This window comes from Kwoniella botswanensis, chromosome 2, assembly GCF_036426115.1.
Source record: "Kwoniella botswanensis chromosome 2, complete sequence".
In the NCBI taxonomy this organism is placed as follows: domain Eukaryota; kingdom Fungi; phylum Basidiomycota; class Tremellomycetes; order Tremellales; family Cryptococcaceae; genus Kwoniella; species Kwoniella botswanensis.
Window position 1 is genome coordinate 930295 of NC_088600.1, and position 16759 is coordinate 947053.

At 43.2% G+C, this 16759-nt stretch overlaps 7 protein-coding genes across 7 annotated transcripts; 6 read left to right on the forward strand and 1 right to left on the reverse strand.

Moving 5' to 3' along the window:
- Positions 1 to 156: 156 nt before the first annotated feature.
- L199_007231 (uncharacterized protein) lies at positions 157 to 2353 on the forward strand (the record flags this gene model as incomplete). Its single annotated transcript, XM_064892925.1, has 10 exons — positions 157 to 208; positions 267 to 354; positions 452 to 668; positions 737 to 833; positions 893 to 951; positions 1009 to 1062; positions 1129 to 1209; positions 1332 to 1557; positions 1630 to 1729; positions 1795 to 2353. The coding sequence occupies 10 exons, from the start codon at positions 157 to 159 to the stop codon at positions 2351 to 2353; spliced, it is 1533 nt and encodes a 510-aa protein (XP_064748997.1).
- An 837-nt stretch (positions 2354 to 3190) lies between these two features.
- On the forward strand, positions 3191 to 4775 carry L199_007232 (carbamoyl-phosphate synthase, small subunit; the record flags this gene model as incomplete). The annotated part of the gene is made up of 4 exons (XM_064892926.1): positions 3191 to 3428; positions 3518 to 4323; positions 4392 to 4574; positions 4650 to 4775. 4 exons carry the CDS (start codon positions 3191 to 3193, stop codon positions 4773 to 4775), a joined length of 1353 nt encoding a protein of 450 aa, XP_064748998.1.
- Positions 4776 to 5449: 674 nt separating this feature from the next.
- L199_007233 (uncharacterized protein) lies at positions 5450 to 8264 on the forward strand (the record flags this gene model as incomplete). The annotated part of the gene is made up of 17 exons (XM_064892927.1): positions 5450 to 5498; positions 5645 to 5787; positions 5953 to 6114; positions 6219 to 6263; positions 6365 to 6378; positions 6510 to 6523; positions 6615 to 6715; positions 6795 to 6959; positions 7028 to 7072; positions 7146 to 7166; positions 7234 to 7292; positions 7446 to 7549; positions 7627 to 7636; positions 7701 to 7821; positions 7881 to 7912; positions 7985 to 8023; positions 8105 to 8264. The coding sequence occupies 17 exons, from the start codon at positions 5450 to 5452 to the stop codon at positions 8262 to 8264; spliced, it is 1284 nt and encodes a 427-aa protein (XP_064748999.1).
- Positions 8265 to 8997: 733 nt separating this feature from the next.
- Positions 8998 to 11569, forward strand: L199_007234 (uncharacterized protein; the record flags this gene model as incomplete). The annotated part of the gene is made up of 5 exons (XM_064892928.1): positions 8998 to 9195; positions 9286 to 10860; positions 10942 to 11179; positions 11270 to 11481; positions 11543 to 11569. 5 exons carry the CDS (start codon positions 8998 to 9000, stop codon positions 11567 to 11569), a joined length of 2250 nt encoding a protein of 749 aa, XP_064749000.1.
- Positions 11570 to 12183: 614 nt separating this feature from the next.
- L199_007235 (uncharacterized protein) lies at positions 12184 to 12689 on the forward strand (the record flags this gene model as incomplete). Its single annotated transcript, XM_064892929.1, has 4 exons — positions 12184 to 12288; positions 12400 to 12416; positions 12506 to 12564; positions 12652 to 12689. The coding sequence occupies 4 exons, from the start codon at positions 12184 to 12186 to the stop codon at positions 12687 to 12689; spliced, it is 219 nt and encodes a 72-aa protein (XP_064749001.1).
- Positions 12690 to 12851: 162 nt separating this feature from the next.
- Positions 12852 to 14087, forward strand: L199_007236 (uncharacterized protein; the record flags this gene model as incomplete). The annotated part of the gene is made up of 6 exons (XM_064892930.1): positions 12852 to 12909; positions 12985 to 13071; positions 13147 to 13292; positions 13398 to 13465; positions 13542 to 13597; positions 13672 to 14087. The coding sequence occupies 6 exons, from the start codon at positions 12852 to 12854 to the stop codon at positions 14085 to 14087; spliced, it is 831 nt and encodes a 276-aa protein (XP_064749002.1).
- A 227-nt stretch (positions 14088 to 14314) lies between these two features.
- L199_007237 (flap endonuclease 1) lies at positions 14315 to 16478 on the reverse strand (the record flags this gene model as incomplete). Its single annotated transcript, XM_064892931.1, has 12 exons — positions 14315 to 14501; positions 14566 to 14630; positions 14702 to 15100; positions 15164 to 15316; positions 15373 to 15423; positions 15487 to 15596; positions 15673 to 15736; positions 15818 to 15920; positions 16015 to 16092; positions 16232 to 16266; positions 16342 to 16403; positions 16466 to 16478. The coding sequence occupies 12 exons, from the start codon at positions 16476 to 16478 to the stop codon at positions 14315 to 14317; spliced, it is 1320 nt and encodes a 439-aa protein (XP_064749003.1).
- Positions 16479 to 16759: the final 281 nt, after the last annotated feature.

Below are 16759 nucleotides of genomic sequence, written 5' to 3' on the forward strand. Positions count from 1 at the left end.
GAAAAAACAGCCAAGACGGATCCTGTACACGCAAATTTAGCTCTATCAATCTCGAGATTCTTCTCTCCCTCTTCTCCCTTCTCTTCTTCACCTTCAACCTCAACTTCGGTCGAAGAGCGTCAGATTCAACTTCCCGGCAACACCAATACCAACAATATGATGGCTTCTAGACCTTGGTCAAGCCTCACTCCCGTTCAGGCTTTAGTTGGTACGTATGACTATATACCCACAACCAATTGTTAGCTAATTGAGAAATGAACTTACAGAACAATGTTGTGATCCTACGTTACCTACCCCTAATGACGTTGCGAATATAGAGTTAGCGGAGATGATCAATAACCGAAAGGCAAACAGGTGAGTCGAGATGTGTTCCCGTCGTCCGTCATATTCAAGCTGCACAATGGCCATCGATCAATTGCCCTTTACTGACATCCCTCCTTTAATACTATAGTGCGAGAGAGGCGACCCACGGTTTGCTACCACATATAAACTCACGTAATCCCAATGAAGCTATCATAGCTCTAGCAGTGTTAGATCACCTGGTGAAGAACTGCGGATACCCGGTACATCTGCAGATTAGTACCAAGGAATTTCTCAATGAACTGGTTAGGAGGTTTCCCGAGAGACCACCCATGGTTGTGGGTAGAGTCATGGGTAGGATCTTAGAGGTGAGTTATATGAACTATAAGATCTCCGAATGTTGGTAGTTGAAGTTCAATCTGTTGTTGGTCGATAGATGATACATGAATGGAAGAATACATTATGCGTTCACTCGAAATATAAAGATGATCTAGTACATATCCGAGATATGCACAGGCTGTTAAGCTATAAAGGTGAGCTGCTTTCTTCATACTACAAGGTCTGAGTAGCTGACAACGATCAACGGGAATAGGTTATCGGTTCAAATCGTTCGATGCCGCTCGAGCAATGGCTTCTGCTAACCCGAATGAGGTGAGCTACATTGTCCACCGATTCTCGCGAGCTGGTAGCTGAATAATCATGCTGTAGGATCTCAAATCGCCTGAGGAGCTAGAAGAAGAGGATAGACAAGCTAAGTCCGCTGTAAGCTGCGAGCGCCCTTGCATAATTTCAACGCAAGTAGCTGATCAGTATCTGTTGTCTACGTAGAAATTGCAAGAATTGATCAGAAGAGGTACACCGAGAGACTTGGCGGCTGCTCAGGAATTGATGAAAGCTTTGGCTGGTGCTGTGAGTGTTTCTATGATCCGATTGATTATCCTCCTCCACTACCGCCACAATGAACTCAATCCTCAACTTCCGGATAGATTGTCTGTGTGAAGTAAGCTAATTTCGCCATGCTCTGACCATAGGAACCCGAGAAACAACCCGACTATGCTGCTCAGACTCTCACTGAACTAGACAAAGTGCAATCCAAAGCTATACTCCTCAATGATATGCTCAACAACGCCAAGGAAGGTGAGAAAGTAGGATTGGAAGGAGACGTCTACGATCAAGTGGCTGCGGCCTGTAGAGGTGCGAGACCGAAGATTCAAAAGTGGATTGAGGATGATGATGGATCGAGAGAGGGAATGATGGGTGAGTTTTCTCATTGTCCATCACCCATTTTGCGGCTGATCAAGACTGTCAACTCATCGGGAATGCGTACAGATCGATTATTGCTCTGCAATGATCTGATTAACACCGCGTTGGAAAGATTCGAAGCTTGTAAAGTTGGAGATTGGACGAAAGCTCAGGCTGTCGTTGAAGCGTGAGTTGTCGCCCATCTTTTCAGAGATTAATCAACTTACGTATCGTTTCTAAACACTAAAATAGTAACAACCCCAATAAGAAAGCAGCCGATCTCATCTCCTTCGATGCTTTTGCAGATGATGATCAACCATCTTCATCTACCCTTTCAACTGGAGGTGGATTGGCCTTACCTGCCGATACATCGAATAACGCAGGTATGACAGCCGCTGGATTACCTTTCGATCTCTTCGCACCTAGTCCTTCGGGTTCTCCTTCTCCCGCTGCTGGTCCAAGTGGAAGTGGTATTTCAGCATTTGGCTCACAAGCACAACATCAGAGACAAAACCCAATGGATTTCTTCAATACTCCTACGTCTTCCTCATCTTTCCCCCTCCAGCAGCAACAACCGAATTATAATGGTGGATTTGGTGGATTCCAATCACAATCACAACCATTCCAACAACAGCAACCTAATTACGGATTCCAACAGCAACCAGCTCAACCTTCTCCTTCCATACCTGGATATTCATTACAACCTCAACAGCCCCAACCAAATGGACAAAATCAACGACCACAACAACAACAATCACAGCAGACACAGAAGAAAGATGCATTTGCAGATCTGGTGAATCTGATGGATTGAGTACATAGATAGAGCAGATGATATTATGCGAATGAATCGGTTGTAGATATGCATGCAGTTGGTGTATGGGTTACATACGAGATGATGCATGAGATATATATGTATGTGAATGTTTGGCCGTCTTATCTATGGATGGATTCGGTTCAGTCGTACTGGGCTCTGATTTGATTTGATCCCGGCGGTGATAAGTACAGTAACGAGTGATTTCAGGGATCGAAAATTGAAATTTAATTTGGGAATTGATTCTGAGTCGTGAGTGGTGGAAAAAAGGCCTCTCATACAAAACGCCTCATCACCTCGTTATCTCTTCATTCTTCTTCTTCTTTCTTCTCTTTACATCTTTTACACTCAATCGCATCATCACATCCACTTGAACAACAAGTCTTTGACAACCTAGAATATCTTCTACCTTCACTGCATCAAAGAGAAGATATCAAAGCTCACTCTGATACAACAAACAATCTACGATCAACGCTAAGTCGAATGCTGTGGACTGAAAGAATTTCTGACGAGTAGGTGTTACTTTCTTATGAGATACATGTCTTCTTTCATCTTCCATTCACCTCCCTAAATCCCATCTCATCTCATATTGTACTCGTCCTCTTCGATTTCCTTGACGCGACTATCACCTTTCCTCAATCATCCTACTCGTAATCTCTGTCCGTCATTATGTTAAACTGATATTGATAAGCTAACTATGTCTTTTTCACCTTTCAGTTACCTTTCTGATCAAGTTTTCACTCTTTTACATAATTGATTTCCCCCTCTGAGCCAAGAAAACTTATCATTACTCCAAATCCAAACAAAACATAAACAATAAATACAAATACCAGCACAATGTCAATGTCAATCGCTCGATCAATCCGAGCCCTCAAAAGTGGCTCTTCCAGTAAACTCTCACTACCAAAGAGAACTTTGGCTACTCCCGTTAACACCAACTTGTACACCCCAGTCTTACCCGCCAAGATCCCAGCGGTGTTACACTTGAAATCAGGTCAAAGTTACCATGGACATAATTTCGGTAGTGAGAACTCTAAATTCGGTGAAACTGTCTTCAGTACCAGTATCACTTCTTGTGAGTTTACAATTTTGACATGACAAGTCGAATCAGACTGGAAACCAGAAGAATGACAACTAAGCTAATTCGCCTCTCGCCTAACTTAGACACCGACTCAATGACCGATCCTTCCTACCTTGGTCAAATCCTCGTCTTCACCTCACCTATGATCGGAAACTACGGTGTTCCCTCCAACTCTTCCCCACCAGGATTCCCGGGTATCCCATACCTCGAATCAGAGAAAATCCAATGTACAGGTGTAGTCGTCTCTGACGTCGCGCTTAAATACTCTCATTACAAAGCTGTCGAATCATTGCACGAATGGTGTAAGCGATACGACGTACCAGGTATAACCGGTGTCGATACTCGAGCTATCACCTCTCTCCTTCGAGATCAGGGAACTACCCTCGGTCGATTGGCAGTAGGTGATGAATCGCTCAAGCCTGCTCCTGCATCAAGCGAATTCTGGGATCCATCAACCGAGAATTTAGTTGCTCAAGCGTCGACCAAACAACCTTACGTTCTCAATGCCGAAGGTAAAGGACCACGAATTGCCCTATTGGATTTCGGTACCAAAGCGAATATCCTCAGATCGTTGGTTAAAAGAGGAGCTGTAGTCACCGTTTTACCATGGGATTATGACTTTAATTCAATCAGAGATCAATTCGATGGATTGTTCTTATCCAATGGTCCAGGTGACCCCAAGCAAATTATGGAAACTGCCCTCAGGGTAAGGGAAACTATCGATCAATGGGATAAACCAATTTTCGGAATTTGTATGGGACATCAAGTTCTGGGTTTAGCTGCTGGTTTGGAAGCCTACAGAATGACTTTCGGAAATAGAGGTCATAATCAACCTGTATTGGCTTTGGCTAGTTCGGGAAGTATCAATGCTGGTAGAGTTTATGTTACTGTGAGTAAAAATAAAGGTCTTCCGTCAAATACCTATAGAGTAGAACATTGATGTGTTTGTCGATATAGTCACAAAACCATCAATACGCTTTGAAGTTGACTGAAGAATTTCCAGAAGGTTGGGCACCATTCTTCATCAACTGTAATGATTCTTCTGTAGAGGGTATCATCTCCACTCCAGAGAGTGGAAAGAGAGTTTGGGGTGTACAATTCCATCCTGAATCTGCTGGTGGTCCATTGGACACCATCGAGGTGAGTTAATCCACCCAAATCAGATTGAAAGTATGTAATAGATTCATGGAATACTGATATCTGTTTTTGATATAGATGTTCACTGATTTCGTCAACGAGTGTCAATTCGGTCGATCGGGAGGATCTAACATGATTGCTGGAGAAGTCAAGGTTGGAGGATCGGATGCTAAAGCTGCCAGTGAGATCAGCGCGACTGCTTAGGTCTTAGATCAACCATTCCAATCTCAGTCTCGATACCGTGTTATAGAGCGGATTTATAGTTCATTTATCAGTATCATGTATAACTTCCTATGGGTGATGAAGTACTTTCATATGCACCTTATGTCATGTCAATGAACGTATCGTCGTTACTTGCTTGTGAATACAGGGCTCCAGAATATCGTTTTATCTATAGATGAAGGTAAAATACAGACTTGCAGACAGATCAGAAGGGAGTGGAGTGACTTGAGCCGGTCATCGATTAAGCGGCAAGTCCAAGATCAATTCGACAACAAAAATAACGAACGTGCATGATCCATTTTGAATGATCGTATATCACACGAGCGTATAACTCGTCTGTGTAGAGACCAATCGAATAATCCATACAAAAATCACGAACATGATGAACAGAAGAAAGAGTATCAAGTATGCTTCTTCCGTCTATCTGATTGCTTTCGATTGGGATACATCTTAAATCAAGATCAAGGAAAGTCGACGTCCAAAATAACTTGATCCTTTGATCGAATCCAACTTTGACGATACGAGCTCGACTCAAGTAAACGTACCCTTACCTTATCTTGGGACCTAGATGGACATAAAACAATATCAAGTCAAGTAGGAGACAGAAAAATTCAATAAGCTTATTGGAACTTTGAGGATAGAAGGACAATATTGAGATGGTTTCGATCACTTCGTCGCATCACTTGAAGAATGTGACTTTCAATCGTGAGCATTCGCAAGATGACCTCATGATTTCATAACATCTTCTTTTATCTTATCCTTTCTGTACATCACTTTGTGCAACTTATACCAGCAGGTAGATTCAAAAAAAGGCTGACCCTACTCTATATTCCATTGACTGTACCATGCAGACCCACCAGTCCAGACTGAACCTCACGTCCATGTCGATCCACATTCAAACCTCTTTCTATGGTACATCCTCATCATCGTCGGATTGGTATTGCTGGGAGGGGTATTTTCAGGATTGACATTAGGTCTAATGGGACTTGATACAGTGAGTCTAACTTTATATCGTATCCTCTTCTGTTCTCGAAGTTTTGTTTTTCTTTTCGTTGGGAAATGCAAGACATGTACTGTGTCGCCAACTTACACCAAACCAAGCCAAATTAATCCAACTCAACTAAAAAGATCCTCCGCTGATCTACCACTTCTCACCCAGGTAAATCTCCAGGTATTAGCCATCTCCGGTACACCCGAAGAGCGCAAACAGGCTCCCAGAGTATTGAACCTGATAGGTAAAGGGAAACATACCATGTTGGTCGTGCTCTTATTGGGGAATACTTTGATCAATACTTCTTTACCCATTTTCTTGGATTCAATCGTAAGTATAGCTATCCCCATCTCTGCCCTCTCCTTGCTCGGGTGGTAGGGGTACGATCGAAAAGATGGTGGTGCTAAGTGGTATTCCGGGTTTGGCGAGGATAGGTTGGAGGAGGGTTAATAGCTGTTTTGGGATCCACATTGCTGATTGTGAGTATTATCAGTCTGTTTCATTAGAGTTTGTCAAATTTTCAATTGGCAGATAAATGAATGAATCTTGTAGCAGCTGATCTTCACAAACTCGTTTCTAGCTCATATTCGGAGAGTGAGTTGAACATTCGTCTTCACCCACCAACTCGCAGGTATTCTATTACTTGAAATTGAGCATTTTGGTATAAAATGTTGATAAAATGGATTATACCATCGTGCGCATTATTTGATCCTTTCTCCACGTAGAATCTTACCACAGTGTGAGTCACACTTTTGGTGTCACTATTCGATCAAAGCAGATTCAGACTGACCAGTATGCGAATCACTGCTTTGCACTACATCACTACACAGCGATATGCGATAGATATGGTCTAGCGATAGGATCAACTTTTACCCCACTCATCAAAGTTTTGATCGTCCTCATGTACCCAATAGCCAAACCTATAGGACTGGTACGTCAACCCTAGCTCCCTTGTTCGATACCCCAATTGTTGGTTTTTTTTTTTGACGGATTTGACATGGCTCATGTAGATCCTCGACTATATTCTCGGCAAACATTCCGATCCAGTCACCTACCGAAAAGCCGAGCTGAAAACTTTCGTCAGTCTAGGTGTGGAAGATAAGTTGAACGAAGATGAATTGGGATTGTTGGGGAGTGTATTGGAATTTTCAAATAAAAAAGTTGGAGGTGTCATGGTATGTCACCTTTAACAAATTTCGGTTATGGCTGCATCTGACATATCTGGGGATTGGCGGTGAAATAGACAGCTAGGGAAGATATGTACACTCTGTCGTCGGACAGGATCGTTGTGAGTACTATTGGGACTTTCACAGCATTTATATACAGATGACATGCAGCTGATTCAGGATGGATTGGTCCAGGATGAAGAACTTGTATCGGAAGTAAGTCTAACGGGAAAGACTATGTTATGACATATACAATATACTGATACGTCGATGTGCTTGATAGATCCTGAAGAAGGGATATAGTCGTATACCTGTGTACGATACTCGAACATCGACGTATACGTGAGTCAGCCATTTTGGAGCCCACTCAACGAGGCATATGCTGATGCGTTTAGAACCTTACACTTAGAGGATGTCTGACGTGAGTTCAGTACATTCTTGTACTCCCAAATGTAATGGAAAGTTGTTGATGTGGCAATTTCTGCTTGACGTCAGTCTACGAAGCTTGGTATCATATGATCCTACAGATCTCCATCCTGCATCAAGTTTGGTCTCGCAAGTCTTGCCTCAGTGTTCTCCGGATTTACCATTACTTGAAGGTGAGTACAAATCACAACACCAAACTTCATCTTCCAATCAGTTGTCAAAGCATGCTGATTGAACATGATCGACTTAGCAATGGCATAGTAAGCTATTCGTTTCTTTAACTTCGAAAAATATTAGTTCTTAATGAGGTTCTTCTTGGTATAGTTTCCAAACAGGTCGTAGCCATGTGTTGCTCATCACCGAGACACCAGGTGAGGAAGGTAAAACACTGGGGTTGGTCACGTTGGAAGACGTAGTGGAGGAATTGATAGGGAAAGAGATTATCGTGAGTGCACTGCATCAATCTGGATAAAAGCTGGCCAATGCTTATAATTTGGATTTCAGGATGAAACGGATGTTTACGTGGATACGCACAGGTACGTCAAACTAGTAACAAACCTCGTTTTTCACGAGCGAGAAAACTGCTCATGGAGTTATGATTGGTTTAGTCGTATACCAGTGATAAGATCAGCGTATAAACCGAGAAAGTAAGCAACACTCCTCATCCAGTGTCTTTCCATTGATTAGATACCCTTGAGCTAATGCTAGATTCCTGTGGCGCCTTTCAGGACGAAAGGGTTGAAAAAGATATACGAAGGGCAATTGACACGTAACAGAGTTTCGAGATCCTTTGCAAACAGCCGGTCGGGATCTACAGGGTATATGTATGGTAGTGTCGATGAAGGGTCTAGATCAGTGGATCAGATCGATCAAAGTGGGGAAGTGTAGGTATACAAACGATTTGGAGAGTTGCAATCAGGGGCGTATGATGGAGCTTGCATTTGATAATCATCCTTTTATCCATCTTGGGTATGCCACTGAGATATGATTATCTCTTGTCCCCCCGATCCGAATGTCCCTCCAAGGACGAGCGAGATCATGCGATGGGTGGCACTGTGATTTAGAATGTCCACACCACCTATAAGTGAAATTTCGACGGCCACTATCAGACTATTCGTAGTCACCAGCATTGTATAATCCGCAGTACAGAGGTTTGTTATGATCCGATGGCACCCAGTGATGTAAATCTCAAGAGTCCATGCGATGATTAGCTCGTTGTTCGTTGCCTGGGTGATGTATCAATCACAATAGTCAACATTCAAATTTCAGCATTGATCTTTCCCCACGTGTTTCACCCTGAGCCACAACTTACGTGGTTTTGTTGTGGTCCGTCGCCATCCGATTTTTTGGGTCCATGACTTATATTCACACTTGATTTTTTATCGTGTCACCTCTCTCAAACTTCGGCCGGTCCAGTTTGTTGTTGCAGCGCGATCTACAGATTGTACATTCTATCGCATACGGTCTACAATAAGATCATCCTATCCTTGAGGAGATCCTCCACTCAGATACAGTACAGATCGGCTTAGCATATAGCTCGATCTGCTGTCAAAATCAATAAGAACCGATCATTGGTATTTTGGCTCGGCCCAAGCGATCAGCAATCAACAACTTGCCTACCATGGCCACTCAACTCGATCTCCTCATTATCATCCTCACTGTCTCCCTTCCCCTCTTGTACCTCTTCAGAGAATCACTGCCATTCATCGGCGGTAAACCTTTCGCCGACTCCACGCAGAATGGCTCGGCTCCAAGTAAAGCTAAGAAGGTTGAGGAGGAGGGAGATCCCAGGAACTTCGTAGAGAAGATGGAAAGAGCTGTGAGTGTCTCTTACTCTTAACTCTACAATGCAGTGTTCTATCTTCCATCTTGACCCACCAAATGCTAAGCATATCTCGACCCCTCATAGGGAAAACGCGCTGTCATATTCTACGGATCTCAAACAGGTACAGCTGAAGAATATGCCATCCGACTTGCTAAAGAAGCCAAATCACGATTCGGTCTTTCCTCCTTGGTTTGCGATCCCGAAGAACACGATATGAACCTTTTGGATCAAATCCCTTCAGACGCAGTGGTATTCTTCGTAATGGCTACATACGGTGAAGGTGAACCTACAGATAACGCAGCAGGATTGATGGAATTGATCTCTGAACCTGAACCTGAATTCTCCCTTGGTGAGAGTAAATTGGAAAACCTCAACTATGTCGTTTTCGGATTGGGAAATAAGACTTATGAGTTCTACAATGAAGTGGCCAGAAAATTAGATAAACGATTGAGTGAATTGGGAGCAAGGAGAATTGGAGAAAGAGGTGAAGGTGATGATGATAAATCCATGGAAGAAGATTATCTGGCTTGGAAAGATCCAATGTGGGAATCGTTCTCTAAGATTATGGGTGTAGAAGAAGGTGGTTCAGGTGATGTAGCAGATTTCTTAGTCACTGAAATAACAGATCATCCACCCGAAAAAGTATTTCATGGTGAACTTTCACCTCGAGCTTTGTTAGCTGCAAGTGCAGCCAATACCCCCTCTGGTGGATACGGTATCAAGAACCCTTACCCTGCTCCTGTCTTAGCTTCCAAAGAACTTTTCACCGTTGGAGGTGATAGGAATTGTGTTCATATCGAATTCGATTTGACCGGTTCGGGAATGTCTTATCAACATGGTGATCACGTTGGAATTTGGCCTTCAAACCCCGATATCGAAGTAGATCGAATGTTATCTGTCTTAGGTTTAGATTCACAAGATAAGAGATTTAATATAATCGATATCGAATCTTTGGATCCTGCTTTGGCAAAAGTACCTTTCCCTACTCCTGCGACATACGATGCGATCTTCAGACATTATTTGGATATCTCCGCTATAGCTTCAAGACAAACTATCGCTTTCTTAGCTAGATATGCTCCTACCGAATCCGCTCGAGAGAAATTAACAGCATGGGGAACGAACAAGGAATTATATGCTGCAGAGATCGATGGTCCAGCTCTGAAACTTGCTGAAGTGTTACAAGCGGCTGTAGGAGATTCTGTAGATGCCAATGGCGATAATGCTTTCAGTTCGACCAAATGGCCAATCCCATTCGATAGGATCGTATCTTCCATACCAAGATTACAACCTCGATATTATTCGATCTCATCTTCATCCAAGTTACATCCTACTGCCATTCACGTTACCGCCGTCGTCCTCAAATACCAATCGGCAGCTTCACCCGTTCACCATCATGAACCTCGATGGGTGTTTGGTCTCAGTACGAACTTCATATTGAATGTGAAACACGCTCACTCGGGAGCGAACACACCTGCATCCGAACAGGATAATGCTCTTGAATCGGTCACGATGAAGAAAGTCCCTTCATACAAGCTGGCTGGACCTAGAAATAGTTATGTCAAAGAGAATGTATACAAGGTCCCTATACATGTCAGACGAAGTACATTTAGATTACCCACTTCGCCTAAAGTGCCAATCATCATGATTGGACCAGGTACCGTCAGTTCACGAGTCTAATCCTATCTCACAATCCCATTCAATCTCAAGTGGTAGTCGCTGACCTCGATGTCACTGGTGTAGGGTGTGGCACCATTCAGAGGATTCGTACAAGAACGTATCGCTCTAGCTCGAAAGGCTATAGAGAAGAATGGACCTGACGCGTTGAAAGATTGGGCACCGATGTACTTGTTTTACGGATGTAGGAAATCGAATGAGGATTTCTTGTACAAAGATGAATGGCCAGAGTATGAGAAGGAACTCAAAGGAGTGTTCAGGATGAAAGTGGCTTTCTCAAGAGAAATGAAAAAACCTGATGGAAGTGAGTTTGGATTCTGGCTACTGTTTTACAATCGCCTCATTACTATTTTGGCTAACTCATGTTTTCTTCTCCTGTTATCTTCTGTTATAGGCAAAGTATACGTACAAGATCTCATCCATGATCTTCGATCTGAACTTGCACCCCTGATAGTGGACAAACGAGCTTATATCTATATCTGCGGTGATGCCAAGAGCATGTCGAAGGCTGTGGAAGAAAGACTGACCCAGATGCTTGGTGAAGCTAAAGGTGGAACTGCTGAAGTTGAAGGTCCCAAGGAATTGAAGATGCTCAAGGAGAGGAATGTGAGTGTTACTCTGGTCAGCCGGTTCCGCGAAACAGAGCTAATGTTCGAATTGATTACAGCGACTCATGACTGACGTTTGGAGTTAAGTGGTATCGAAGCTACTATATGTATTCTCCATTTGGGCTTTTCAATGTGTTGACTCATTTCTGTCTGATACAAACTTACGAACGAATGTTATGAAAGTCGACGAGGATGAGGATGAGGAGGTTTATTCATATAGATACTTGATTCTGTCAAAACCATTGCATGCATGTCCTCTTGTTCATGCTTTACGAGTGGCTAAACCGATGTCGGCGGTAGTACCCAACTGGTGCCTGATTGGTGACGAATCATGATCGATCGACAACATTAACATTTTACATCACTCCTCGGCAGGTTTGGGAATTATGTCACCGCTGTTTGCCCTTTTTCCATATTTGGGTGACTAATGGTCACGGCCATGGTCATTAGAGACCGTTCAACTGGAACTGATCAGAATAGACATATATATGTGTGAACACAACAGGAGGATACTGTAGATATAAATCAGCTTGGACCGAATCTCAATCGAATGCTTTACTGGTATTCGTAACATCTGAGTTTCTCCCATCGCATCTTATACCTCAACCCAAAACGAACAACTAGATCATCACCTTCTGAACACCTCAAGTCGAGCCTGATCATTGTGACCTGTTACCTTCCAAGGTGAAACTTGATCAAGATGTCACCCACGTATCAAATTATAGATCAATACAACCTCACGATATCGTTCTTGATTACCCTCGCTTGGCAGATGTTGGGATTTGCTATAGCCTGGACGTTCAAGGTGAGTACATACCGATGGTAACTGAGGATATAAGAGGTGTACCCTACACGGAGGGATGTTTTGATCTTGTGCTGATCCTCATGTCGTGCTGGGTTATTGAAACGACTGTAGTTTGACAAGGTGACAGAGTGAGTGGTAATTCCGTGCAAGACAGGAAAGAACAGATAGACCGAAGTGACAGTTTACTGATTACAAAATTGTTGGGTGAACTGAATAGCTTCACGGGGGGTTCCAACTTCTTCATACTGGCTTTGATCACTCTAACGACAGGTGGTAGTGAGTGGTTCCCTCTCTCTCTCTCTCTATGATTGTGAGGTCTCCCATGATACTAAGGCTGATAGTTCATTTATCTTGGTTTTATAGCTTATACAGCCAGGTATGTCAGGTCGAACATAAAATGATTCGATCACATCATTCGTACTCTGTACTAACATAATCTATGGTGACTTCGTACTCATGACAGGAACATCGTGTAAGTGGAAAGAAGTATATCATGAACAGTCGTCACAGAAGCTGTGCTGATTTTTTATCCATATTGGATAACCAGGGCTTCGGTATTAACGATGCTCTGGGCAGCGAGATTAGCAGGCTTCCTTTTATTCAGAGTACTCAAGACAGGTAGTGAGTCGGCTTAATCCTCAATCTACTCCAAATGACAATCATCGGGAATCAACTGATGATGGAAGGATGGTATAGGTGATACACGGTTCGACGATATCAGAAATCATTTTTTCAAATTCGCCGGGTTCTGGGTAGGACAGATAGTCTGGATATGGGTAGTATGTAAGTGAAACAAATGAATTCGGGCCATAACTTGACTGATTCCCTGGAGCTGAAATCATAAATATGCGTCTTTAGCCTTGCCAGTAGTCATCCTCAATTCACCTGCTGTATCTTCCCCACTTAGATCGGGGGATCCTTTTTTTGGAAAAGCAACTGATATAATTGGGATTATACTGTTTGCTATCGGGTTATTTTGGGAGGCAGTAGGTGATATTCAGAAGGTAAGTGACGTGTATCAGTAGTAGTATCCAAATCCATATCCAGGCAGCACTCATGATCCATGGATTGTTCACAAAATGGCTAATCACCTTTGTGTCTACCGATAGTACATGTTCAAATCATCAAACCCACCTAAGGGTAAACCCTGTACCAAAGGATTATGGTATTTCTCTCGGTGAGTTTAGTTACAACTGAGTAAGTTATCAGGATTAGTGAAACACAGCTGAATGTGCCATGATTGTTTTGTTCAGTCATCCTCCTTACTTTGGTGAAATCACCTTACACTGGGGGCTCTGGTTATTGTGTTGTGAGTAGACTTATCAACGATCGAGGCCACACATATATCATGTTCAGTAGCTGACACATATCATGACCCAACAGTGACACCAACGACCAACGGTGCTCTACCTAAATCAGCGAAATCCGCCCAATACGCCGCCATCCTAGCACCCTTATTCACCATGGTCCTTCTGTTGTTCGCCTCGGGCCTGCCTACAGCTGAAAAACCCACAGCCAAGAAATACTTCTTAATGTCCTACCCTTCTTCCTCCAACTCGACTTCCGCAGGGGAACGGGGCTTTTCGTTACCTGAAGCTGAAAATGATATTTGGTCAAATTACAAATCATACCTCAAAAGAACAAGTATAATCATCCCTTTCCCTCCTTCCTTATATGCTAGGTTCCCGGAGTGGTTGAAGAGAAGTGTTTTGTTGGATTTACCGATGTTTAGGTTTGATGAGGGTAAAGATGGGAGGGAAGCTTGGGAGGAAGAGAGGAGGAAAAGAGGTAGTGCGTGATCCGAGACATCAAGAATGATGATCTGGTAGTGAGATAATCTACTTCATAATCATATATAATAGTATATCTGGCTTTTGATGCATTGCATAGTCTCGTCAAATTCGATCAATCCGCAATCATGTATACGTAAACCCTCGGATTGCTTGGTTTGTTTGCACAAGTTACTCTCATATTATACAATAATATCGAATCATCTCAGGCTCGACGCCCAGTGCTGTGATTATCTTTACTTCTTTCCCTTCTTCTTAGCTCCGCCTTTATCCTTCTCATCGCCTTTCCTCTTTCCTCCAGTAGCGGGTTTACTTGTACTAGAATCTTTAGGTTTAACAGTGAAGAAGCCATCCAGTCTACCTTGTTGTTTAGCGGCTAACATCTTGGCTAATTTGGCTGCTCCCGCTCTAACCCTATCTTCGCTATTGCCCATCACACATATATCAGCTTCGACTGCCTTACCGGTGTAAATTGTAGTTGACTTACTTGAAACCTTTATCTCGACATAAAAACTCTACTAATCCCTCTACATCAGGTGCTTTCCATTCGAGCTGTAAAAATCATCACTTCATATCAGCCTAGCACACTGAATATGTATGTGACTTCGCGCTATGTTACCCACATCTAAATCTGCTCCTTTCACCACATCAGGAGTGATGAACAACTGTTTGGCCTCTTCCCAAGGCCAATGTTCAGGAATTTGCATACCGGAACTAGTCACCTTCTTCTTTTTCTTCGCTGGTGATTTCTTGACGGGACTACTGACGGGTACTTCCTCTCCATCTGAATTCACCATCATGCCCCCTCCACCTTCTTCGCTCTCTCTATCCGAGTCATCGTCGTCATGCTGAGACGCAATCACCTGATTTTCTTGTTCTTTCTCTGCCATTTTACCTCTCACAAACTTGACTACTCCCGCTAAGCCGTTATGTTCCCTCAAGAGCTTGAGGGCAGTCTTAGGTCCGATCCCTTTGCATGGTTCGAGGTAATCACATCCAAGTAAAATACACAATTCGATAAACTGGAACCAGATAAATGAATATTAGCTAAAGTTGTTTTTTGTTCTCTACAAGCGGATACTGACCTGATCCATGGTCATGTCCAGGTCCTGCAATGCTATATCCAGATTGATCTCTGAGATAGGCATTTTCTTGGCTTCTGAGAAAGTAAGATGTCGGAGGAGTATGGGCGTGTGGAAAGTGAGAGTGTCCATATCTTCGGAACCAGCAGCGTATACCTATAAGGATTTCATCAGCTATGTGCCGTGGAGATCTCAAGTACCGATCAACTGACCTTTCCTGCTCGTGCAAGTTCAGCGCATTGGGCTTCAGCTTCTCCTGGCGCCTGTATGTAATTGAATCAGCTATCATATCAGAAGGGGATACAGATGTTTATAAGCTAGCTTACCGTCACCACCGGTATACCCATCAAAGCCAATAACTTCTTACATTCCTCATTATGCTCTTTCGTCACTCTGACCTGTCTTCTAGCCAGCTTATCAATATCTTCAGCCGTACCTGTTCATAACAATCAATATCAGCTATATGCTCGCCCAAGAGGATAAGCTACTAAGCTGATCAGATAGAGACATACCAGTTTCTCGTGCTTCTTCTTCACCTTCTTTGGCTTCTTCTCGTCGAGCGAAACGCTTGGCAAGCTAGTAGAGTATATGGTCAACGAGGTAGCTCTTTGGAGAAAATGAGTGAATGGTGATCTAATGTTTAGAACTTCTACTCACAACGTTACCCTTTAATTCAGGTGGTTTACCATCAAAGATGTAACATGGTTTTATCCCGTGATCTACCATTCGTATCGTACGGTAGAAGAAACCCATCAAGTGACTATTAGATATAATCAGCTGCCAGAAACTTGCATCGCCATGCCAGCTTGCTCTTTCGTCATGCTGGATGGAGTTCATGGCACAGGTAGACTCACCTGGTTACATCTCCACTTTCATTCATCAACATCTGACCGTCTTGCTGTCTCACTGCGATGAGGAACTGGTAGATCGACCTGTATGAAGCGTATAGAGATCAGTAAAGTAGGTAGTCAATGATCAGATCATATGGAGATTTCTACCGGGTGACCATCTCTTCCTTCCTTCCTTCCTTCCTTTGGCTGAGAACAGGCGAAGCAAGGATGGGCAACTTACATGGAAGCGTCAATAGCTACCTTTCTCCCAAAGAGCTACAATATGAAAGGTCAGCTTTCATGTCTAGGCTTTTATGGCATTGGAGGAAGCTGAATTGTAATTCTACATACAGTCTTCATCTCATGTTCCTTCATACATCTCGGTGCGTTTTCGCTCAGCAGAGCGGTGAGACCTATAGATGAAACATGTGTTAGCTATTGCGAAAGATCGATCGATCCTGAAGAAATAGCTTACCTTTTATACCCATTGTGCTTTCCCTTGAAGCTTGTTGAGGGCGAGGATATGGCTGGAAACAAAGTAAGGTTGAAATGTTGAGTGGAATTGGACGTGACGACATTACAACTAACGAAGAATGGCTGACCATCGACGCGTTCAGAGGCGGAGGACCCCGCGATTCGGCAAAAAAATATAGGCATGAGTCAGGAGTGTTCGGCCGTCAAACTGTGCTAGGCATGCTGATTCAGATTGTATCCGTTTGTTCCGTCTCTCTCACTCGCTCTCACCTCACCCTTTCGGGTCGTCGTCGTT